We start from the raw sequence: 25,052 nt of genomic DNA, 5'->3' as shown, positions 1-25,052 counted from the left end.
GGGTTCCTTTACAGCTATTCTCTCTGAAGTTGACCTTACGTAATGTAAAAGCCTCACACCAAAGTGAAAGATATGTATCCTTTGTAATTATCTTTCCAGCCATGGTAGAGAGACAGATGCTTTGGACAAGTAAGAGTTTGGTGGCACTGGTGAGTGCCTTCAAGTCTCTCTGACCTCTGCACAAGCAGTGCCTGTGCATGGAGCCCTAAAAAAAAGCCTAGGCCGAGGGGCTGACAAGGGCAGTGGTGTGACCTGCAGGATGCTGGCCAAGCAGGGTGCTGCCACGTGCTGTGTTCAGCCGCTGCCCTGCCCTAATCGCCTTCTGGGAAAGCTCTGAAGGAGAAATCGATGTCCTGGGCCGGAGTCCGAAGCCTCCCCTAGCGTGGGAATAGCACACACAAGAGGATGCAGGGGCTGATTTACGTCACAGCACCGCGTGTAAAACAGCGAGTTACAAAAGGGCATTCTATAGAAAGGAAAAAAATATTCACTGAAAATTAGAAGAATGTTTGTCTTCCTGCTTTTAGCTTAGCCTGGCTCTTTTTTTAGTCATTCATGTGAGACGACCGAATTGGTAGCAGTTGAAAATGCCACAGCATCATTAAAGCAAGCTTGAGAATTGTGCTGGGAGTCTGCACCGTGCCCTGCAGTTCTTCCGAAACACAGCATTGTGTTGGCACTGCAGGCACTCTGGGGACCAAAACAGGAGTCAACATCAGCATCATCGCACGCTATCAAGGAAAATTAGAGAAACACATAATTTTACAAGAATACTGGTTGAAAGAATACTTCATGTGTTAGAACACAAGAATGCTTCATGTGTTATAAAAATATGCTGTAATTGATAGATCTTAAAGGAAGTACCAAGTAAAAACAAACAAACAAACAAAAAACCAACAAACAACAAAGAACAGAGTAAGAAGACAAGTGTTCACAATTTTTAGCTTTCCCAAAACTTTTCTCTTTTCCTCCTCTAAGTCTCCCTTTTCCCATTCACCAAACTTCAAAAGTTAATCAGTGACAGGAACAAACAGATGAAACCTTTCTCCCGGCCCTGGAACAGTCAAATAAAAATGCTTCTGAGGGTTATTCCAGTGGAAGTCTGACGCCACCTAAAGTTTCCAAAAAGTCTTGCAGTTAAAGAAATCAGCATGCCCCCTTCCTGCTCCCTTCTGTCCCAGCATTCTCAAGCAATAACCGCTCTGAAGTTATTGGTTATTTATAGTTATTTGTGGCTACATTAAGCACAGCAGAACTTTGCACTGTGAGAAAATTAGCCCAGTCATGCTAGGCTGGGTAAAATCCCAAATTTCTGTCAACCTCAGCATGCAAGAAGCAGACACTAATTCAGCCCCAAATCAAAGCTCTGTAACGGAGGCTTTATTCCCCTGCAGCTAAAGCTGGCTTGGTAATGGGGTTCCTTTATTTTTAATGTTTGGAAAACACGTGACTGTAAAAGGGAATCAGATTCAGTAGGTGGAAGGAGAATGTGTGCAGTATATGTTCCGCCAATGACGTTAAGCCTTAGCATTTAGGGGATGCTGACATGGGTATTTCAGAGCACCTTTCTGAGCAGGGTTAATACCGTGATCACCACAGTTGGTCAGTAAGTCCGTCAAAATACACTGCACTAAAAGTAGGCTGTTGTCACAAAAATACACAAACTTTGAAAAATGTGTCGCTTTTACTAATTTTCTTTGAAACATGCATTTATTTTTTTTTTTGGTTTATTTTTATTCTGTTTTTATCTGAGTTAATAGTTTTTCTTTCCAATGCTTTGCATCAATTTTTTATTTTTTCATTTGCTCTTGTTCGTGTATCAGTGCTTGACATAAGAACACCAATATTGGGCATTGTTACTGCTTAAGTGGGCATTACAGCTGAGAACTGCAGTTGGTTTTTGATTTCAAGCACTCATTCAAAGCGGCTGCTATTGTTGGGAACATTAAACATCGTCTTCTAGATCATAGTCTCCTGACTGCTGTGATGAAACAATCCGATTCTAGTCTTTTAGCTTTATTTTCAAGTCACTTAAAGGTGAACATCAGAAGCAATCTGTTGAAAGGCTTGTGGGGAAAGGGGGGCAGCCCCTTGGGCACTTGCATTTTAACACACTGAGTTACATGGTCTGGATGGACAAGCTCTGCTCACACAGGTGTTCCTCTCTCTTCAGCACCCTCTCGAGCTGCTCGCACGCCGTGGTGGCTCTGCTGTACCCCTTCTCCTGGCAGCACACCTTCATTCCTGTGCTGCCCTCGTCCATGATTGACATCGTGTGCTGCCCTACGCCCTTCCTGGTGGGACTGCTCTCCAGCTCTCTGCCGAAACTGAAGGAGCTGCCTGTTGAGGAGGTAGGAGCTGGCACCAAAATTATTTGTCTGGACTAAAACTGGCCTTGCCCTGGAGAGGGGCACAAAAGTCCATGTGTGTGTAATTTTTAATCTTCCTCTTTGTTTCTTCTCTGCCAAATTCTCATGCACAACTGCCTTTTGGTAACACTGCAGTTGTAAGTTTAGTCTTCTCTTTTATCCCCCTCTCTGTGCCTGGCACCTTGACAGAGAGAAGCAAATCGTAACCTGGTTAACAATTAAGTGGGGTAAATATTCTCATTTCTTTTGATTTCGTTGTTCCTGGAACAACAAGAGGAAGTATGAAATGCCAGTGCTGTGACACCTGTTAATGCTAATGGAAGTTGTGCATGAAGCCATAGGCAGGACAGAAAATAAAGCCTTTAAGGCCCCCCTCCCTTTTTTTTTTTTTTTTTGGTAAATTTTAAGAATTTGCTAATACCATATTGGAATTCAAATGAGAGCTCCGCTTCATCAGTTCTTCCAGTAAAATACCACCAAATTCCTCAAGGCCACACTGTTCTTTCTTACTTCTCTTTTCCTGTCATTTTCCTATGAAATTATCTTTTTGTGCCTACTTTCAATATATTGTGTGCATCAGGTCCTTGTAAATCTCTGTTGTTTTCTTCCCACTCTCCTAACATTGCTCTCCCACATCTTCCCAGCTCCTTCTTGCAGCATCAGTGCTTCGTTAACATCAACATTTCACACCCTTGCACTTCAGAAGTCCTGCTGCTTAAGACAGTACCATTTTCTCTGAAGCCCTCTGAAATACTTGTCATCCATACGATACCAAAAATGATTACCAATAACTTGCATTAAGTGTGAGGAAAAAAACCCACTGCCTAATCCTTTTAACTTCTTTTTTTTTTTTAAAAAAATTTTTTTTTTACATATTTACATATCCATTATACTAGATCTGTTGTATATAATGATGATAAATTAGAATTTAAGCTCTACAGAAAGAACTTCATCAACCTGTTGTTTTCATAGCAGGAATTTGATTCATGTTGAGGCTTGGGACCATTCAGATGATCTTTCTCCATTAAAAAGCAGACACAAATGTTTTCTGTCTCTTAATCCATATTTCACTGTAATGTTTTATTTCCTCAGGCTTTGATGGTTAACCTGGGATCTGATCGATTCATCAGACAGGTAAAGTACAGCTTGCAGTGTTGCCACACAGCTTAGCAACCTGTTTAGTCCTATTGTATTACTAGGTTTATTTGCTGTTTGTTTCTTTGTTTTTAATTATTATTATTAATTAGAGATATGTGGCAGGAACTGTGCAGTAGGCAAGACACTAGGAAAAAAATGCTCATTTTCTGTGTCAGTTGCAAATTAGCACTACTCTCCTCACTTATCCAACAGGGATTGAGGCTGTAAATGTCAGAAGAAATCAAGAACTGTGTTTGCAGTGTAAAGAAAGCATCCAAAGATAACAATATCATGTTAGCAAGAAAACTCACAGTGTTGGAGGGTGAAAAGGACAACAATTGCAGGGAAGTCTCTGAGAGAGAGGAGAGGTAGAGAATAGTAGTGTGGTAGCAGAAGCAGGGAGAGGAAGGATCACCATCTCCTGTAGTAATATGACACTAGATAACTTCAAAAGTATCTATCTGCAGGTTAGGTGAGTAAATTTCCTTGTATCTCTGGAAGACGTGACTGGTGAGTAGTGGGTGCACTGCTAAGATTCTCGTGTCCGCTTGCTTTTGCTGAATAAGCTTTAGATACGTTGAAGAGAGCAGTGGGGCAAAATCCCAGAAAACAAGATATGCTAGAATATAAGTAGAATCAAGAACCAAGCAGCTGTGTATACATGTAACTAGGTTTTGCATGGTGTTTATTTAGTAAAAACAACTATTTGGACTCTTTGGCATGTAAAGAGCTGATTCCAAGTTTATATAAGTTTGCCTTGGTCTTTGGATTATTTTGCTCTTTGAATGATCTTTTCTGACTTTAAGAGTAACAAGAAATTTTGTTTAGAAATACACGATAGCTGCACATATGTTTTTATTATTTCATTTACGTAGACATGACAGTAGCTAGCTGATACAAAATGCTTTTCTTCTGAATTTTAAGCTGTGCAAAAGTACGTACTATAGTTGCTGTTACGTGATGAATGTGATCTAAAGATTTTTTTTTCCTCTGTCAGATGGATGATGAAGACACGCTGTTACCTAGAAAACTGCAAGCTGCTCTGGAGCAGGCTCTAGAGAGAAAGAACGAACTGATAAATCAGGATTCAGATAGTGACTCAGATGATGGTAAGTTCATTTGGAAACGGGCTCATTGTTAACAGACATGGAGGTAGTATTCTGACTGAGGAAGAAAGATTTTAGTACTCAGATACCTTTTGCAGTATCAAAGATAATCTCTGCACACATGGAATGGGGCTGATGACATCAACGCACAGCAATACATTATCAGCAGTCTGTTTTGGTTTCTTTGCAACTGACATGCACATGAGCACTTTTAAGCCTTTACTCAGAAAGAGTTCTGCAGTTAACTTGGCCCTGGTTCAATCCAGATAACTATGCATGTTTAGAAGCGTGTCTGAATTCAGCGTTGCTGTTGACTCTTGATATATTCAGGGGAGGGATGCAGGTACCTCCAGGGGATGGTTTCTGTACCAGAGGGGCGGCTGAATTGCCTTGGAAGGTTCATATTTCCCACCAACAATTGTAAAAAGAGCCCAGGGCGAATTTAACTGACTGTGGTTAAATGGTATGCAATGGGCCTCTATTCAGTTTTTGAAATGTATTTCTACTCATCTTTGCTTTATGTATGTAAAATTATTTTAACATCTCAGATGTGATGAAAACCTAAATTCTATAACACACCCTTTTTGATCTGATTGGGTATAGGTTCATTATCCCCAGAGCAAACATTTTAATTCGCAGTCATACAGAAGTTTGTTAAGAAAACACTTATTCAGATTTAAAGTAAGAGGTATAATTTTGATGAGGCACCCACTTAATTTTTAATTTCCTGAACTGTCTCATGAGGATTTGTATTTCTTCTTGATTTTTGGTTACACAACGCCAGTTTTGTAGGCTGGCAGTCTTGATTATAAAGCTGTTACATTTTTCCCTATCTGACACATATCCATGGCCGCAAAGGATTTGGTACAACTCCTTTCAGTTATTAGCATCAGTAAACTGCTAGATGACAGTACCTGGCTCGGGGGGGGGGTGACAAAAAAACCTGACAGATCTGGGAGCAGCTGATTTTGGTGTCTTACTGCTGCCTTGTTTTGCAGAATGTAACACCCTGAATGGATTAGTGTCTGAGGTTTTTATCCGATTCTTTGTGGAGACCATTGGCCATTATTCCCTGTTCCTAACCCAGAATGAAAAAGGAGAGCGTGTCTTCCAAAGGGAGGCTTTCCGTAAATCTGTGGCCTCTAAGAGTATCCGGCGCTTCTTGGAAGTGTTCATGGAATCCCAAATGTTTGCTGGTTTCATCCAGGACAGAGAGCTGAGAAAATGCAGGGCAAAAGGTAAGGGCAATGTCCTTTGCTGCGATACAGATCGTGCACGTTTCACGCTGATCCAACAGTTTGCATCTGCATTTGCTGTCGGAGCCTAGCAAATTCTGGGTAGCTGAGAAGCCTCCAGAAGTGTGTTACCTGCCTCTCACGGGGCTAAATAGTAGCGACCGCGCAAAGGCTTTAACCAGGAGAATCCACGGCTGAGCACCTTAAATCACTCAGAGGCAAACCTGCTCGAGCCACAGCAGTGCTGCTGCCATGGAGCTGCGCGGGCGACGAGCAGCAGGGGGATGCGGGAGGATGCGGGGGGATGCGGGTTGTGCTGCCCCACGCTCTGCCCAGCCCCATCTTCCCCCCTGTCCCACAGGTCTCTTCGAGCAGAGGGTTGAGCAGTATTTGGAAGAGCTGCCAGACACCGAGCAAAGCGGAGTAAACAAGTTTCTGCGAGGCCTCGGTGAGGACAATCTTTACCGGTGTTTCTGAAAGGGGTTTGCATGTCTGGTGGTGGTGGTTGTTTAAATCCAAAAGAGCCTTGCCTGGGGTGAAATGAGATGATCAACTGGTGGTTTTGGTGATAGGAAGTATCAAAAGGAAAAAGTGAAAACGTACTTAAACCTGACAAAAAGCAGATTTAATTATGATCTCTGTGAACGTCTTCATTTGGGGAGAAAAAGCATAGAAAACATAATTGCATAATTGAGGAGGAAGAAAAAATAAGAAGGTTGGCTGCCGAAGACTGCCAGTTGGCTGTCTCTGCCGGTATAAAGTAAAAGAGTCACTATAGCAACTACAGTATAAATCAGACCCATTTGTTATGGGATTTTTGATTGCACTTGGCTTTTTCAGTTTATTCTAGTGCCTGATGGTGTGTTTTCTTTAGGAAATAAAATGAAGTTCCTTCACAAGAAGAATTAAACCCTTTCTGCTGAAACATCATCCCAAAGACTATTTATGACACTGTCCTCGAGTCCCCTGCAACTCCAAATTTTGATGTGGGAGGAGAATGAAAAAAGCTGACCTCAGCTTTGAGTGACTACCGATACTGTTACAGTGTGTCAGACGATGACTCCTTTATGTATTTGGATGGAATTTGTAAATAATGTGCTGTAAGCTTTTGTAACTGATTTTGTAATGAGCAAGAAAAACTGTGGTAAATATTTGTATATTCCTGAGAATAACAGGTGCTTTTTTTTCTTTAGTATGAAATGAGTTATGCTTGGTGCAAAAATGAATAGCTGATTATGTGCAGCTGACTGTCTCAGCAGAACCACTGACTTCAGGGAATGTTTGTGAGAACTACACTGATGCCTGAGTACTGCGGTAATGAATGAGCTCTGGGGTACGTGGGAGAGGTTGTATGCGCGGGGGCTGTTTTCATGTGGCAGAGTTGGTATTTTTTTTCCTGATTTTTCTTCTAATTAATTTTAAAAGAAAGAAATAACAAAGTGACTTGATAATGAGGTACTTGGTTCACAATACAAAACTTCCACTCCGTTTGAACTCTGGTCAGTAAACTACTTGTAATCCATTCTGCACTAAGACTGCTAACCGTGAGGAGATCTCCGTTCTTTGACATGCAAGCTGCAACGAATAGGTACAGTTCATCCTTTCCTAATGTATGTATGTATGGTTCCTAATAAACTATGTAAATACACCTGTTTGTTTATATTCTTTGCAAACCTCTGCAGACTTCTGATTTTGAGTGGGTACAAAAACCAAAGAAACTTGTGAACGTGAATTTGCAATTAAAATACAAAAACAAAAACAAAAACAAAAAACAAAACAACAAAGAAACAAGGTTATTATGAAACTGCCTTTCAGTAGGTTTACTATTTCATGATACAACTTGGTTTTCCTTCTACTTAACACTTTTTATTAGAGCTGAGACATGGCATTTTATACCACCATTTTGTTAATTTTATCCTAACAGAAGCATCTCTTAAAACATTTTTCCTTTTTTCTTCTTCACACGGGTTAGCAGCAAATTTTGTATCATAGATAATTGATCCTGAACTGTGATATTTTCACATTGTTTTTATGCTACATACGTTTTTACATTTAATTTGGTTAAATGATCCAAGTAGAATAGGAAGAGCTTGTCGCAGGCAAATATTTTGCTTAAATTTCTGATGAGCTAATCAGCTGCAGTCTATGACAATCTGCTTTTCTTTTGCATTAACTGCGGTCTGGTTCAGGTGGTGCTTGCATGGTGGTGAATGCTCTTCAGCAGGGCAGGAATGATTAGCTTGCCATGGCCCTCTGCACAGCAGCAAGCGCTACCCAAGTACCACATTCATCTTTAATCTGGTAACGTAAATGCTGCTAAGAGATTCTATTAGCTTTTCCTTAGCCCGAAGAAGAAAATAGAAAATACATGAATATTCTTTCAAGTCTGATGACTAATGAAAATGACCTAGAGCTTTCTTTTTTAAAGAAAAAAGAGCACTGTATTTTTCTTCTTTGCAGCGTGACTTCTTCGTGTAGTTGAACTGGCATTGAGGCTTGCGCAATTCCTAACCTGGCAGTGGTTCTGGTTTGCTATCAGCCTCATAGAACAAAATTGAGGGTTTTTTCACTAAAAAGGTGAAGTCATTTCCTTTTTACCTTACCTCCCTCACACTCGAGTATATACCAAAGCTTAAGTGTACATGAAAAGAAGCATCTGTAGAATATAGAATATCAAGCGCTTCTGATCAATTGAAATGTAATCACAATTTACATTAAACATCTAGCATTTGTGTAATCACAAATGTTAATTTCTACAGGTTTTATGCTGTAATATGTTATAAGTTACGGAATGACTCCCAGATGTAGTTCTTCAAAGCAGAAGCAATAGCCTTCACTTGTACAGGTGGATGCTGGCTGTTTCATAAACAACAGTAAATACATGTGTAAATACATGTTCCTTTTGAGAAAATGATTGATAAAACGCCATCGTTGGCTGATGGTAGTGTTGACATGAAAAGAGTTGTTAGGAATGAGAGCGAGACACAGGATGCACGCGTTCAGAGAATGCGGTGTGGAGAACACATCTCCCACACAGAGGCTGTTTTCCTCCATCTGCACTGTAAAAACCTCCGCAGGGAGCTGTTGAGCGACAAGTTGCCTAACATCTTTTGGTGCAGGATTTATTGAAATAAACAACCACGCGGGGAACAATGGCTCCCAGTCGCCCAGGAACCGTCACTTTGGCGTTTCGGGGCACTGCGCTTAGCGCCCCCCCCCGAGCCTCCCCCACATCCCCTCAGGAAGAGGCGGGAAGGAGGAGCCTCAGCGAAGTCTCGCGAGAGTTCCCCGCGGGCGGCGGTGCCTTCCCCCGCTCTCGCGATCGCAGCCGCCTTTCGGTTCCGTGAGGCGCGGCGGCAGCATGGTGGGTGCGGGACGGGCCGGGACCGGGCCAGGACCGGGGGTGGCGGCGGCGGCGATGGGCGCTCCTCCAGCCCCGCGGCCGGCTCGGGGCGCTGAGGGCGGCTCGGAGCGGCCGCTGGGGCCTCGCCGGGCGCTGCGGGCCGTGGGGCGCGGAGGAGCGGTGGCGCCGTGGGGGGGTTGGGGGGGGGCCGTGTGGCGCCGCGCTCACCTCTGCCGTTTGCCCGCAGCCTTCCCGGCTGAGGAAGACGAGGAAGCTGCGGGGACACGTCAGCCACGGGCACGGCCGCATCGGTAAGCGGGGGGCCGGGTGCGGGGCCTGCACGGGCCTGGCGAGCAGCCCTGAGGGCTGCGGGGGGGGCTGCACCGCGGGGGGTGCCCCAAATGCTGCTCTAAAATGTTGCCCGTCCCTTTCGGACGGGGTTTGTGAGTTACCTCGGGTAGTATTTGGGCGGTAGGTGCCGTCTGAGAACGTGGCTGGGCGACATTTTGAGCTTGCAGGCGGATGCTGTGCCGCTTTAAACTCCGGCCCTTCCTGCCTGTGCTTGTCAGCTCGCTTGTGCTACCACTGGTGTCTTCTCATATTTACATGTGCTAAAGGCAGTTTTTTTTTAATTCTTCTCGTCTAGGGTTAGTCTTTAGTTGGCTTAGCTCGCTGAATTGATATAAATGCAGAAGGATAGGATTGCTATCGTCAGATTAATTAGCTTAAGTTGACTCTGCGTTCCTAAGATCAAGTATTACATGTGATATTCTCAGTCTAACCAACTTTGTTCTTCTTTTTAGGCAAACACAGGAAACATCCTGGAGGCCGTGGTAATGCTGGTGGTATGCACCATCACAGGATTAACTTTGATAAATAGTAAGCTAACATTTTAAATACGTGCTAGCAAAGTGTATGTTGCTGAAGCAGAAACAACTAAATTTTATGTGAACCATCAAAATTCCCTACAATCCCATGTATCTTTTTCTCTAACATGAAAGCTTAATAGCTAAAATCAACTTGTGTCCCCATTTTCTCTAAGCTTAGGGGCCTTTTTTTCTCAAGCCAAGCATCTTTGAGAGATCAGTGCAGTAAACTTGACCAAGCTTGCCAGTTACACCGTTGTCCATACTAACAGATGTGCCCACAAAATGTTAGGGAAATCTGAAGCGTTGTATAAATCAAAACTACGTTCTACTTAGCTGCATGCTGTAGAGGCAAGGGTTGTTTCACCGCCGAGACTAGAGTCACATCTGAACACTGCCTGTTGTCCTGGTGTGCTAGAGTACTCGGAAAGTAACCACTAATCTTTATTCACTGGCTGTGGCCTTTGTTGACTCAGTCAGTCACCGGGTTAGTGACAGGAGCTCTGAAGCTCTTCATGCAGTACAATCTTGCACTGAGTTGGTTTTGCTCAGAAAACGCAGGATTGGACCACACTCACCATGAGGAGGATTAAGTTGTGAGTTCAAGGGAGAACAGATGCTTAAAGGGCCCTTGCTTTGCATAGCAATGATTATTACACTTAGATACCACATGTATTAAAGAAATAAACGTGTAATGCGAAAGTAAGATAAAATTTTACTTTTGATTGCTTTGAGTAAGTAAGATGTTGTATCAGTGTTGATTTGTAGTCCCACCTGTTCAGGATGAATTAAGAGATGTGACCTAATAAGGAATGTGTTTTCTTTCACAGTCACCCTGGCTACTTTGGAAAAGTAGGCATGAGACACTATCACTTGAAGAAAAACCAAAAGTTCTGTCCTACAGTCAATTTGGATAAACTGTGGACCCTTGTTACTGAACAGACAAGGCTCAATTATGCAAAAAACCAGGCTGGACTGGCCCCAGTCATCGATGTTGTGCGCTCAGTAAGTTTCTGTTCAGATTCAGATCTGCAGTTTCTGCTCACTTGAAGTGTAACTTAGCTTTGCACATCCAAGTAACAAAATGGTAAGCTATAGATACTCATGCACTGCAGCTTATTTGCAGACTTCTCAGTACAAATTCATTTATCTTAGCATATCAGTAGTTAAGCTAGCACTGAATTTATGTTTTTTTCTTGTAAAAATGACTTATTTTTGAAAGGTGGTGAAAAATTACTTGTTCAAAATATCACCAGAAGTAGGTATGAAAACACGATAGAGCTATTCTCACTTATATAAAGTCACTTCTAATTCCGAGAGTCGAGTCACATCTTTACACTTGTGATTGTTCTGGTGTGCTATCGTTCTCGGACATTAAACTTCTGATCCACATTCACTGGCTGCGATGCTTCATATCTCAGTCAGCCACCAAATCAGTGACACTAACTAGTCTGTCAAGTGGGTAGTGAAACTAATCTACCAAGTAGGTATGTTTCGTGTGCGAAATACCTCTGCTGGCCAGTCACACCTCTTCTAACAAGCTGTGACTTTAAAGGCTGTAATATTAACGGGTCTTGTGCTGTGGTTGTCCTTTTTATGCAAAGGACAGGAATGAAATGAGGGGGGAGGGGAGCTATTGCTGTGACAGCTCACAGAGTAGAATAAACCACACGGGTGCATTGGCACTCTTCAGTTTTACTTTTAAGATGTGCAGAAGAGCCTTCTGCTCTCTTCAGAAATACCAGGATGTCCAGCAGGTACAGAGCGTGGGCCGGATGCGAGTGGGTAGTCAGTAGTTTGTTGTAGAAATGCAGCCAGCTGCTCTGTGCTGTGGGAAGTGGTTGGCAGCTTCTTTACAAGACTTCGGTGTTTTCTTTATGTAGTACTGGGAATATTACAGCTTCCAACATTCTGTTACCAAAACCTTCAATTTACTTTATAGTTTCCACTTCTCTGAGTGAATGCAGCGCCACTAGATCACGTGGGATATTTTTTTCCATTCATACCAGTCTTGTATTGGAGACGGACAGTGAGTGAGGTCAGCGGTGGTGATGATGGTTTTGTTTTTTACTGGTGTATGCTAAAAGACAGGTGTGAATGTAGGAGCCTTTAAGCTGATTATAAACACACGATGTTTTTTTTTTTTTGTTTGTTTTTTTAATCTTTCTAGGGATACTACAAAGTCCTGGGCAAGGGCAAGCTGCCCAAGCAGCCTGTAATTGTGAAAGCAAAGTTCTTCAGTAGAAGAGCGGAGGAGAAGATCAAAGAAGTTGGAGGTGCCTGTGTGCTTGTGGCATAAAGACCATTGTTTTATTTGAAGTTTTGAATAAAGACAATGTATAAAATGTGTTTCTTGATAGAATTTTTTGACTTGTTCACACACTGTCCTGACTTTAGTCTTGTGATTTAGTGATTTCTGGCTGTTCCCGATCAGTGGTTTGGCTGGTGCTTGCTATGGTTTGAAACTGCCTGGCTGCAGCTGCGTCTGGCATGTGAAGAGGAGATACCTTGCTGCTTTATCTTTGCAACGTAGCAATGTACATAGGTTCTTCCTCTGTTTGTGCAACTGCTCCAGTTGGTGATGCTCTCTGGTGACCAGCGATAGGACCTGAGGGAACAGCATGAAGCCGCCTCAGGAGCAGTTCAGGGTGGGTATTAGGAAAAGGTTCTTCACCGAGTGAGTGGTCAGGCATTGGGACAGGCTCCCCAGGGAAGTGGCTGTGACACCAAGCCTGCCTTGCTCAATGACACAATTCATGTAACTTCATTTTTGCAATTGACTAATCTTTTAAAGTGTAGGGCACGTGATTCCTGAAGTTGCTTCTGTGGGACAAATGGTGCCAGGTAGCTTCAAACATGTATACATGCAATGAAAAGCAATGGCACAGCTGTAGAGCTGGACTATATGGATTTCTGTACGTATTTAAAATGATTCTATAAAACATTTGCATTGTTGTAATGTCAAAATAGGACTTTGGTTGCCAATGCAAGGGTTGGCCAGGTATGCCAAAGCAGAATCCTTATATGATGGTTAAAATCAAACTGTTAATAAAATGTTCAGCATTATAAGTCTTAAAGTATCCCTAGATGCTACAAATTAACCTTCTTGTACACCTGGTACAATCCTAGTTAATGAACCCTTAACCTAGTGTTTGGCATGGATTATTTCAGGGCTTTTAGGGTAGAGTTGACACATTGCATTAAAGTTTGTAAAATACTGAGTTTTTTAAGATCAATATCTCGGTGAGTGCTAGGACGCCTTTATCCTAATGTATTACACTACCGAACTGCTGTCAAAGGTTAAAGCCTGATGAAATGCAAGTGCTCACTGGTGTTTACAAGTTGCCTTGGTCCACTCCTGCAGACTAACACGTTCATGGTAGGCTCCATCAGGTACAGTGTGGGGAGGAGCTGAAAAATGTCTCCCAAGGGGACTACAGGCTGTGGCAGGTGAGAGTCCAGCTTCTGGTTATTTCAAGCAGCTTCTGGTTATTTCAAGCAGCTGAGGATGGGGCTGCAAGACGGGTAACAACTGTGAAAGACCAGACCCCAGTGACAGTGGTAAGCTTGGTTCACACAGGAGCACCCCGTGCACACAATCAGCAAGCGATTCCGCGTGGCTAACGCACACAGCAGACGCTGCTCTCAACTCTTTGGAGCGTAATGTTCTAATATATTAACGCTGTAAGTAATTCTTCGACGTTTTGTGCAGCTGTACTCAGAAGTTTGCCGGCCCCCCTCGCTCCGCCCGTGCCCGCCGCCATTTTGCTGAGGCGGGCGCCCCGGTCCCGCCCGCAGCTCTCGGTCGCGGCCGTTGGGCGGCGCTGAGGGGCTGGGGCGGGCGGCGGTGCCCGCCTGTGGCGCTCCGGGCTCGGGTTCGCTTCCCAGCCGGTCCCGGAGAGCTGGAGAAATGCTGCCGAGGGCCGAGTAAATCGCAATTTCGCTGCATTTACCGCCTGCTTTTGTTAACGGGGCTAATTTCGCCCACCGGCTCGCCTCATATTTGTGTGCGAAGTCATCAAGCGTTTGGGATCGGAGCCCCGATTTGGTGATGGTTTAAGATCAGAAATCACACGCAGCGTTTTGCTTTGTCACTGATTTTTATTCCCCTCCACCCCCTTATTGTTTTGAAACAGTTATTTTGGGAATTGGGCCCGTGAGGCACGGAGCCTGGTTAATCAGGCAGGCAGGTTTGGCCTCACACTGCTGCCTTGGCTGAGACCCCCAACAAGAAGCTGCTGTGAGGGCTTGTCCAGCACCTTCACTCTCTGTTTTTCCTCAAAGGACAAAAGGGGCTGCTGCTAATAAAGTAGTTCTAGAAGGAATTCTAGGTGGAGCTTGCAAAGTTTATGTTACAACATTTCAAAATGCTGTAGCAATGTCCATGTTTAATTGAAGGAAGAAGATACAAAAAATCACCTGATTAGGTCTGAGAGAACAGAATGCTGAAAATTGAAAGTCTTGCATAGGGATTTTATCCCTAAAATAATATAGCTATGGGAATAGACCTGTTACAAACTCCTCCTGTGTGAAATGCATAGGTGCTTCACTGGGAGTTTCAGTCCTGTGATACCTGGCTGCTTCCCTTTGATTTGTTTGCTGTGGCTCTTCATAGAATTTCTAGGTTGGAAGAGACCTCAAGATCTTGCCCTCCAGGGGCTGTCATTGATCTTTTGGTCCTGCAGCAGCTCCCCCAACACTATGCAGCACCTTTCGTTTTCCCTCCTTGAGCAGATAGGCGAAATGCTAGGGGCTCTTCTCCCTGTTTCAGGTGTGGCTGCCTGCCAGCTGCCTCCCCCTGCTCACCAACCTCATCTTCATCCATTTCTGTCCCGTGTCCTGCCTCTTCACCCTCACCACATCCCTCCAGATGCAGTTATTTGCTTTGTAATTGCAGCTGCTGGACTTGGTGTTTCCCACCAGCCCAGCCAAGTCACTAGTGATGTAGCTGCCTGACTGCTGCTTTGCATACCTGTCTCAGCAGGAAAGTAGCACTTTATCTCCCCCTCATCCTTCCCCCTCCTACCAAAAAACTTGCACGTAGTTTCACATGTTCTGCAAAAAGCATAGATTAAGATGTATGGTAACCTGCTTCTGGCTCATCCAGACAGGTTTGGCCTTTATGGTGATAGAGCATTTCCCAATATTTGGCTTTGTGTTTGCACTGATTCTCTGTGCATCGATACTTTGGTCCTGGGCTGTGGTTTCTCAGACTGAACGATGCGGTAGCCTAAGACCTCAACTTCCTATCGCAGACATGACATGTTTTTGCAGGTTCTGGTCTGTTTGCTTAGCAACGGCACTCGCAAGAAACAAAGGAGATGGTGCAAGCTGAAAAGCTGTGCTTCCCTAATCACATTCGTCTCTGAAAGATGGTTGATGAAGATGAACTGTAAAAAGTGAGCTCATACGATAAACACTTTCATAATGTTTACTGTTTAAAGTACAGGTACAACTACCACAGCTGTTTTCCAGAGGGACCTGTGGTTTTGAAATTCCAGTCACAAGTTTTAGTGGTATATTTGAATTTGTTGAAGTGAATTCAGTAAAATTGATGGGTATCTACTTATTTTCATTGGTTCTTAGAAGTGGGCTTTGGGTGTGAGGTATTATGGTGACCTCAACATAAAGTCCAATTTTTCTTAAATAGCAATGACTTCAGGATGCAACAAACACAGAAGACTGGTTGTGAACTTCTGAGACCTTCACAATTTTGTTTCATTGTAGAAAAAGATCTGTCTGTTAAACATTTCAATTGGAATCTGCCTTGAGATGGAATCCTCCAAGAGAATACATATCTCTAGGATTAGAGTCGCTGTTCTCTGATGGGGAAATCTGAAGATAGCTGCAAGTAACGTACTGCTGGTGGCAAGGCCACCGTGCCAACAGAGTGGCAGCTACACGGGATTGTGGCCCCAGGAAGGAGGTTCAGTCAGCTGAAAGGGTGATTCCTGGAGAGATGAGACCGTATGTACTTTTCCTTGCAAAATGCAACTTTTTGTATTTTTATGTAAAAGTATGTACATACTTTTTGTATGTACTTTTCCTTGATGCAACTTGCAAAAGTTTCCCTTTGCAGGCTGTGCCTGATTGACATCTCTATAAATTTCAGAATCAAGGATAGAACATGAACTGCAAAATACTCAATTTACCTTGGGGAGCTTAGGCTGGCAGGGGCAATGCTGTCCTGCATGTAGAAAATTCTGACTTGGTCCATAATTTGATCTGTGGTCATCTTGACAGGTGAAATTTGAGCACTGTGAAGTGCATTTTATTACATTTCTGTGAAGAAGATTAGCAGAAGATATTTTACATTTCTCAAGGCAGCTTTCTGATGAGTGTTGCTGAAACGATGGAGGTAATGATCAGTTATACTTATCATTATTTTCTTTACCTGCAAGCTATAAAATATTGTGGTGAAATTATAAAAGCATCATTTTTATTGCACAGTTTCAGTGCTTCTGCCAGGAAATGTACAGCGTGTGACAATTCAGGCTGGTAACAGCTTTGTAAGTAGATCAATATAATAGATTATTTATTCTTTTTTCTTTTTTTTCTTTTTTTCTTTTTAAACAAAAGTTGCAAGTACTATAGAGAGATAATGGGATCATGGTTTGTAAACCTTAAACCACACTTTCCTGCACAACAATCTGCAAAGATATTCTTTTTTTTTTTTTTTTTTTTTAGATGGGTATGTGATTTTCAGCTGCAAGGGACTTCCTCTTTCTTCAAAAGGGCTAAGTAAAGGTTGTTTCTGAGAACGTGCATCCCGCTGTTGCCTTCTAGTTTGTGCTTGAGCGATCAAGTGTATTGTTAAGTGAAGGGGTTGTCATGAGCCATTTTGTGACTCTCCACGTTTTTGATGTCAAATTTCAGCCAACGGCAGTGGGGACTCTGGATCTGCTGAGGAATTGCTTGGTATGCAAACGGGATCTGGGCATGAGAGACCCCAGAATGCTACCTTGCCTTCATTCCTTCTGTAAGGACTGTCTTCCAGGTCTGATTCAAGGATATAGCTGTATTCCCACTGGATATGAAGTTCTATATGAAGGTAATGTTTAAGAATCTGTGTTTGGCTTACGCTGTTTGTAAAACAGTATTATGAAAATAGATGTATTGGGAATACTTCTTGTAGCCTGCTCCTCTAAAGCACTACTTGAAAAGAACAAACTAGGAGAATGCAGCTTTGTATGAGCAAAGGGTGGGTTGAGAACAAGCCTCCTTCAGGATGTTTTCCAGTCAACAGCAATGCTTTGAATAGAAATGCCACACTTGGGCAACCTTTACATTTTCCCGAATGGTCTTGGTTGCATTTACCAAGTGTGACATTATGGATATTTGCTTTGCTTAAAAAATGAATAAATCCTAAAGGAGCATGTAGTAATTTTTTTTAGAATATGACTCTTGTGGTGCACTGAAACTCCTGGTGCCTTCCTTTTTTCTCATCATAAATGTGGTTTCACCCTATCTGCATACCTACAACTACAGGACGTACTGTAACTCACCCTAACAAGCTGACTAAAGCTAGTGAGAACAAGAAGCATTTTGAGACTGTGGCTCTTGAAATCTTGAAGTTATTTGCACAGGTTTTTGTAATGATGTTCATAGAAAATATGTAACATCTTCTGGAATAGGACTTAAATCACAGAATGCAGTCACTTTAAATGAATGAGGCTTAATTACCATAGGGAAACATTCCAGACTCATTACTAATTTATAAGAAGAGCAAAGGCATGTAGATGGCTGGTATTTTCACAGGCTTTGAACTCCAGATGAATAAGTGGCATCATTCAATATCTCTTCCAAAGCAAATTTTAGAAACACGTAGGAAGAGAAGATACTTTCCCTGAGGTGATGATAATCTGACAAGAGAACATAAACTAGGTAAGTTGAGGTTTGAGAAAAAATGGAATCAGTGTTAGGAGGTCACTGTTGAAAGGCTAGCAAAGGAAAAGGGGATAACTTCATGACAAAGGAGAAAGGCTATTCATGGCAGGGTACAGACAGAAAAAGATATTCAGGTAGGAGAAGGAGACAGAAGGCAAGGCAGTCATTTTGATTAAATGCCTCAAAATTTTAAATGCCTGGTCATACCAGACAGAGGTACCTACTTTATAATAAAACAACCACTACATTACTTTCATTTATCCTCATTTGACATGTAAGCTATTCCTTTCTCCCACTTGTTTATGTTTGTGAAGTGGAAAAGGGAAGTTTTGCCACTCGGTGATATTGGATGAAATGCAGCTACAGATTCTCACAAGTCATTAAAATATAAGATAGTTGTTTGAGCACTTGAGCAGGGATCAGGAATTATTTGTCTAGAGCAAATTAGAACAAAGACTAGTTTATTTCTGTATTCTTGAAGTTTCTCCATTTACTTCCTCATTCTCTTGTTGGTGGGGAACTTTTATGGAAAAAAGCAAGATTAGAAAAATGACTGAGAAAAGAAATAATGAACAGTGATGACCCAGTGTAAATGAAGGGAGGCACCAGGTGCAAAGACTTGTTTAATATATGAACAACAAGAGCAGCAAAAAGAGAAAACATATGTGTCTCTTAAATCATTGATTGAAACCGCAACCACCATGGGTCAGCCAGGATAAGTTTGTGAAATCTTCTGATGGCATGATGCTAAGCACTGCTTATCTCATCTGCATGTGCAGATGGCACAATACCTGCTCAATTTTCGATGTTATCTTTCAGTATGATTATACATTTGTGTCAATGATAAATTGTAAATAAAACAAGTGCTAAGCAACTTCAGCTGAGGTGTGAAATATTGTCTGTAAGTAAAATGCATTTGCCACTTGCTATGAATTCCTCAAGCAACCTATAAGAATAGAAAAAGTGAATGCGAAGTCAATCTGAGATTTGCTGCAAATGCATGCTTTAATTTGTGGGTTTCGATATGTCATAGTGTAAGTAGCAGTATATCAACATAAGTAGTTTGTTGTTGTTGTATTAAGATTGCTGAAGAGCTGTAGGTAAGTGGTCTGGATATTTGATGGTAGTTGATGTTGGATGCTTACTTTTATACCTGTATGTCAGTCTTAAGGTATGCCCTGAATGAAAGCTCTGAGGTAGACTGAGTTCCTATGGAAAAGCTGCATACGTGTCAGAATTTATTCAAAGCTGTGAGAAGAGAGAGTTTGATAGCAATTTAAATGAAACAAGAAAATAATTTTTGAAATTTGGCTTCTACAGGTGCTTCTAATATAAAGGGGACTTTAAGTTACTCAGTTTTTTACTTCTCTTTCTGCAGGCTGGTGTCACTTTCCTTTTTTTTCCTCCTCTCCTCATTTGGAAAAAAGAATCACTATTTTATTCTTCTCTACAGATCTGCATGATTTTTGCTTCTAGTCTGCTTTGTACATGGGAAGGAAGAGTTTTAAAGAGTGAGACTGGGGATGAGAAAAACAGAAAATTCCTAAATCTCCTGAAATGATTTTCTCAGGCCACTGCATGAATTCTGCCTGTGTACATTGCCACTCACCATGAAAACACACGCAATTGGTTCTTGAGTGATGCCTTGGCTTCTTGGGCCTGACCTTCCTAATGAGGACTGAAAACATTCAAAACCAAATTCATCCAGTTTACTGTGCCTATGCCTTCTTTCTGAGCTGGGGGTGTGTGTAAAAATAAATTACCCTTTATCTGCAGCTCTTTCTCTCGTTTAGACGTTTGACGATCGATGTTGTTTTAATACTTTCAATATCACCAATGTAATAGTTTCAGAAGTAGCTGAAAGAGAAGTGGAGGTCTGTTGTTGTGAAAAGATCACGATTTGGAAGACCGTATCAGCTTGAGGGCTGGCTTTTTGTTGTTGTTTTGTATTTCTTTTTTTTAAAAAATCACAGGCAACCACTGTTTAAATTGCAAATTAGGCCTTTGAGAACAAGGCAGATGAGAACAGATGTACTAGAAAACCTTGCAGATTTACTCTAACTGAGATTAAACCCTAGTATTTCCATTTTGTGACTGAATTAGTTATATCTGACCCGTACGTTGTGCTTCACAGTTGTAAAATGAAGTTAGCAGTTGCCCAGCTTTATAAATTGCTTTGGGAAGTGGTGGATTTAATTGTATTATGTTTTTGTATTGAATTTGTACGTTGGGCTATTTTTTTTCCTGAAGTACTATTTTAAAAACATGCTTTGCCCTTTTGTGCTTCTCTAGCTTGGATAATAAAAGTCGTAGAAAATGGCTGCATAATTTCTTTTCACATTCCATGCATAAGTCAAAAACCATCCACGCTTGCTTCTTGTTAGCTTTCTGTGCACAGCGAAGGGTCCGAGATCCCCACTTAAATGCCAAGAAATGTGACAGGAGAGAAATGCAAACTGAACTGGTAAGACAAACTGAACCCAGACTATTAAAGAGAACAAATGTGACTGCTGACAAGCGTCCACGTGCTGCATTCTGTCATTTCCAGCTGAAAATGTATAGTTTATCCTACAAGATAGACGCTATGTATAACTGTGGATTCCCAATTGTGAATGGCTCGTTAGCAAGGGACACCCAAAACTCTGCCAAGCATTGGTCATGCTTGCATTTACTGTCTTCAAAGTTACCTTCAAGGGGTTTGTTTCAAGAAGGTTGAGCTTGGACTCCCGTGGCTCTAGGCTTTGGCATTAAGAGCATGGTGTACTAGCATAAAGAGGAGCCTCCAGGTGCCAGCACACAATGCCTTGTCTTGTACCAAGAAAAATACACTTCTGTAGAGTTCTTTAAATTGTATCGAAGCTTAGAGTGGAGTACAATTTGTCCTTCCTGGTGTTACAACTGTCATATCTAGAGGCCCTAAATAAGCTTGTTTTGATGCAATCGTATATGGTAAGTGACGCAATGCATCATTCCTATTAATTCTGAAGGAGAACACCAATTTGCTTTAATTAGGTCCACTTAACACAAAATATGTGTTTTGTTTCTAAAACGGGAAGTAAAAAGGTTATTCCAAGGATGGAAACTGTTCATAATGTATTTATTTAGTCATTCTAAAATGGATTTAAGGTTACTCAGCCCTTCTCACACTGTTGTTCAGATGCCAGATCCAAAAGGCAAGTGAAACAATGGGGGGATAGCTAAATACGAAGATGTGAAGTCGGAGGTTGTATTCAGAACTGTTTCCTATAACCTGTAATTGGGTCTCTAAGGAAGTGTAAATTATGTCTGCAGTTTGAGCTGTAGCTAATGCTCTCTGAGAATAATTATTCTGATGGTTGTTGGAGGAAAAAGAACAGAGGAATAGGTGCAACATGTGGACAGCAAGTATAAATGTGGTGTGTATGATAGCTCCAATGTTTGTTTCTTTATGCTAATCAATTCTCAGGATAATAATAGCCTGTTAATTATCTGCATTGATTTATTTCCCAGACAACCAGCTTGAGGGTTCTTTCTGTTTAGACCTGACCAGACTATAAGACCTTGAAAGAAAACTGTGAGGTGATGCTTTTGATGTTCAAAAGGTCTTTGTACTCGGTTTCTATACGTGGTGCAGAGGTTAGTTTGCACTTTCAGGGATGATTGCTGCAAATTATCTACGTCTCTTTCACTTACAAATTAGATTGCTGCAATACAGGTGGATTAAAAACTTGAGGGCACTCAGCAAATTTACATCTTTGTGCTTTTACACTGGAACACTCTGTACAGGGGTCGCTGCCGTGATGTCCACTTACTATTCCTTGGGTTCAGTGCAGCGTTGAAGCTTTCACCAACAGAAAAGGAACTGCTGTGGTATGTGAGAAATGTGACCTGCAATACGGTAGGGCTTGAGTGGGCTTTGATGGCAGAACCCTAATGTTTTCCCAAAAGGTGATTTTGGATATGGTGCTGGAATGTCCAGACCGAGTGTCTGTGTCTGACCACTGCCTTTGAATTTCTGTTTTCCCCAGCCTGCTCTCCATTCGCTATTGCTGTTGGGAGTGCAGGAGTGGAAAGGAACACTTGCCTTATGAAGGGCTGCAGACCACTTCAGCAAGGTACAAGTCTGCTGTTGAAGCTGTTCAGGGCTCCAATGTGTGTATGTATATAAACTGAACACACGCATACTTAACATACACGCTTCTCTAAGCATGTTATTCTCTAGGGCTGGTGTTTTTTGTGGTGGTGTTCAGGTGCAGTGGTCTACTGTGAAAGGAATAGTGGAGCCCTGGAAGGATGTATGTGTAAGACTACTCCTCCACATACCTTATGTGATGAAACTTCCTGGGAGTCTGTTCAGCACAAAGTGGTCTTCAGTGCTTGCTCAATACTACCTGATAACTCAAATTCATAGAGAACAGCTTATCTGTGGTTTATCCTGCATATCATTCAACAATATGGTTTTATCCTGCATATCACACTGAAACAGAGCTCAAATCTAACATTAAGATCCTTGCTGGCCTTTCTAAATTTGTGCCCACCCCTTTAGCAATGAAGTCTGATGTCTTAAATGATCATTTCAATGGATAAACAGCAGAAATTAATTAACTTATAAAAAAAATTATTTATGCAAACATTTCTGTCTCCTTCCTCCAATATTGTTTACATACAAACTCTACATATTTTATGTCAATAGCTCTTAGTTTTTTTTTGTATATCTAGAGATTTTGATAACAATAATGGGCCTCATTTGGGCATCATGATTGCATCATAGCTGAATTTGGCTCCTGATCTCTTAATATGTCAACTCTGTTGTTTGAATGCTGTAATTCTGTGTTGGATTACTATTTAGATCCAGAAATTGCATCATTCTCATACGTACAAACAGCAAGTCTCTGGGGCTTCTGACTATTCTCCCCTTCACCCACAGTGCTGTAATAATGATATATTTAAATGAGCTGTCTGCAAAGTACAGGTTCTTAAAACAAGTTAGCACAGTTGTTTAGAGGTAGCAGTGAGGAAGTAAGGCAAGAAAAATACTTAGGGAATGGTCTGCAAAGTGTGTTGAGGGAGTGAATGGTGTAAGACATGCTGCTGCCTGAGCGTGGAAAAGCTCTACTCCTCCCTTCTGCACGCTTGCTCCAGGTTATTCTGATGACTGAGAGAAGACCCAGGCAAGAAGGGAAGTAGGATGCTGCTATTTATCCTCTCTATGGGATTTTTATTTCACCACATCAGGAAAAATACAACCAAGGCAAGTTAAGAGAGGCCTGAATGAACCTCAGAAAGGTGAAAGCAAGAAGGAAGGCGAGAGAAAAATACAATGCACTTCATGGTGGGCCAGTACATCTCTTTGACCTGCTGATTTGTCGGCATTTTTTGCTGAAGAGGGGGAGCAGCCCCGCGTACCCTGTGGAAGGTGCAGCCACTTTTGTCTGCAGTACGGCAAAGCCTGATTCCAGGGAGCGCGTTGTGTGTGAGGTTCCGCTTAATAACCCTCTGCTTCCTGACAGAAGTGACGTTGTGGGCAGCTAAGTGACACTTTATCCAGAGGACAGGTAAGGGGTTTCTAGGAAATTGTGCTTTACCTTGAGCACAAACACAGCAGCATGCTCTCTTTGTGTTGTTGAAGTAGCTGCTGCTTGTGGCTATTTGTGTCTGTGTAACATTTACTTCATTTCAGGACAACTGCTTCACAAACCATTCTGTAGTGTATTTATTGTGCCAAACTATCATTAGATTTTGCAGGAAATTTGTATCGAAAAAGGTTGGGCATTTCCAGGGAGCACAGGTTTTGATTAAATGGGAAAGGAAGGAAATGAGAAGTCCAATTAGCTGAACAAGTGTGATCTCCAAAGCTACCACATTCAAGGAATCCCTCTCCTAGCAAGATGCAAATGTCTTCTGTGCTTGTAATGGAGCCTTAAAAAATATACAATTCAGTATTAGGACAGGTGAAAAGGTGCTTGCTGATTAGTGCTTGTACGAGTAGGAAACTGTTTCCAATACAGTACTGCCGTGGTGTCCCCATTATTTTTCCTGTTAACTTACAATGTTTGTTCTGATTTATTTTTTTTAATTTTATTCCTTTAAGCTGAGAGCTATACATGCTTTGTGTGTTTTCAAGGGAATTTCAGAGGCGATAGCCCTGTAATTCAAAGTTACTTGGGTATTTGAGACGCTCTTGGCATTTACACAACCAGAGCTGTACTTCATTTGATGGTCTGTGGTAGTGATTCTAACGTGATGTTCTGACCTATGTGTGGGACTTGCTCCATGGATATTTTTGTAACAGCACTGATTTCAGTAGCAAAGCTACGATCTAAAACATGGGGGAGAAATGGTAACCTGGCATCCTGAGCGTTGCTTTTAGATATCCCCAGATATTACTCAGCAGTAGTGTCTTGTACCCTCAAAATGGTGACTTTCTAAACTTCCTCATACTACCAGGCTTCTCGGTATGTTTCAGGAGGATTCTGTGCACAAGTGAAATCTGTGCATGAAAATATGTTTTCTTAAGGTGAAAGGTATTGAAGTTTTCTTTAAAAAAAATTAAAGAGATAGTATTGTCTGTTCTTAAATTAATGTATTCTTTATACAATGTATTTCATACTTCACTGGTTTGAAACAGATTAGTACAATTTAAAGTTCAAGCGAACCAGCCTAAGGCTGTGAGCATTACATTAAATATCATTCAGCTGCTATAATTTGATTTAACATTCTGCACTAACTGGATAGTCTTGGAATGTAATAAAATATGTAACTTCAATATTAACTTTTTTAACCTTACGTGGGGGAATCAAGGAAGTTGTTCCTCCTATGGCGAAGTGAAGGAGTCACTGTGACAGCCATGCATTTCTTACTTGATAGACCAACCTGTTGCTAATTTCCTCCTCAGTCAATTTGTGGCGTACTGCGCAGTCTCAGTATGGAGGTTTTCTCTTCACATTAGCCAGATCAAGGCCTGGCACTGCTTGGACAGTGCTGTTAGGGGAGTAAGACACTGGTTAAAGGTCTCAAAGGGCTAGAGGCAAATCCCTGTAAAGTCAGGAGATGGTTTTCTATCACTGCACCAAGAATTAGAGCATGTCCTATGAGACTTACTCGAGAGGCTGCCTGTAAAGTAGGATTTT

General features: G+C 41.9%; 3 protein-coding genes and 2 non-coding genes across 26 annotated transcripts in view; all 5 read left to right on the top strand.

Moving 5' to 3' along the window:
- Positions 1–7,495, top strand: part of DENND2B (DENN domain containing 2B) — a 155,082-nt gene extending 147,587 nt beyond the window's left edge. For all 10 annotated transcript variants that reach the window (XM_038180497.2, XM_038180500.2, XM_072039361.1 and 7 more), the window contains 6 exons: positions 2,174–2,351; positions 3,462–3,503; positions 4,504–4,615; positions 5,611–5,850; positions 6,209–6,295; positions 6,722–7,495. In XM_038180497.2, coding sequence (XP_038036425.2) covers positions 2,174–2,351; positions 3,462–3,503; positions 4,504–4,615; positions 5,611–5,850; positions 6,209–6,295; positions 6,722–6,756 — 694 coding nt within the window. In that variant the 3' untranslated portion in view covers positions 6,757–7,495. The remainder of the gene's footprint in view (positions 1–2,173; positions 2,352–3,461; positions 3,504–4,503; positions 4,616–5,610; positions 5,851–6,208; positions 6,296–6,721) is intronic.
- Positions 7,496–9,115: 1,620 nt separating this feature from the next.
- Positions 9,116–12,405, top strand: RPL27A (ribosomal protein L27a). The gene is made up of 5 exons (XM_027461914.3): positions 9,116–9,211; positions 9,438–9,501; positions 9,994–10,069; positions 10,887–11,061; positions 12,227–12,405. Exons 1-5 carry the CDS (start codon positions 9,209–9,211, stop codon positions 12,353–12,355), a joined length of 447 nt encoding a protein of 148 aa, XP_027317715.2. The 5' UTR covers positions 9,116–9,208; the 3' UTR covers positions 12,356–12,405.
- Positions 10,425–10,556, top strand: LOC113844237 (small nucleolar RNA SNORA3/SNORA45 family). The gene has a single exon (XR_003498641.2). It is a non-coding gene; the product is annotated as a small nucleolar RNA SNORA3/SNORA45 family (small nucleolar RNA).
- On the top strand, positions 11,369–11,501 carry LOC113844226 (small nucleolar RNA SNORA3/SNORA45 family). The gene has a single exon (XR_003498630.1). It is a non-coding gene; the product is annotated as a small nucleolar RNA SNORA3/SNORA45 family (small nucleolar RNA).
- Positions 12,406–13,966: 1,561 nt separating the features above from the next.
- Positions 13,967–25,052, top strand: part of TRIM66 (tripartite motif containing 66) — a 48,857-nt gene continuing 37,771 nt past the window's right edge. For 2 of the 13 annotated variants that reach the window (XM_038180489.2, XM_038180488.2), the window contains exon 1: positions 16,779–17,107. In XM_038180489.2, the coding sequence (XP_038036417.2) occupies positions 16,888–17,107 (220 nt within the window). In that variant the 5' untranslated portion in view covers positions 16,779–16,887. Of the gene's footprint in view, positions 14,366–14,527; positions 15,456–15,783; positions 16,024–16,299; positions 16,415–16,506; positions 16,566–16,778; positions 17,108–17,864; positions 17,941–22,807; positions 23,478–25,052 lie in introns of those variants that run through there. The other 11 variants (XM_038180495.2, XM_038180492.2, XM_072039350.1 and 8 more) reach the window with 10 other exon arrangements.

This window comes from Anas platyrhynchos, chromosome 5 (assembly GCF_047663525.1).
Source record: "Anas platyrhynchos isolate ZD024472 breed Pekin duck chromosome 5, IASCAAS_PekinDuck_T2T, whole genome shotgun sequence".
NCBI lineage: Eukaryota > Metazoa > Chordata > Aves > Anseriformes > Anatidae > Anas > Anas platyrhynchos.
The sequence above is the reverse complement of the archived record's forward strand: the minus strand, read 5'-3'. Positions and strand labels throughout refer to the sequence as shown.

What these genes read in the sequence shown, in the direction of transcription:
- RPL27A (XM_027461914.3), top strand. An exon ending in AGGATTAACTTTGATAAATA is followed by an intron (nt 10,070 to 10,886) that starts GTAAGCTAACAT and finishes TTTCTTTCACAG; the next exon opens with TCACCCTGGCTACTTTGGAA. An exon ending in TCATCGATGTTGTGCGCTCA is followed by an intron (nt 11,062 to 12,226) that starts GTAAGTTTCTGT and finishes TAATCTTTCTAG; the next exon opens with GGATACTACAAAGTCCTGGG.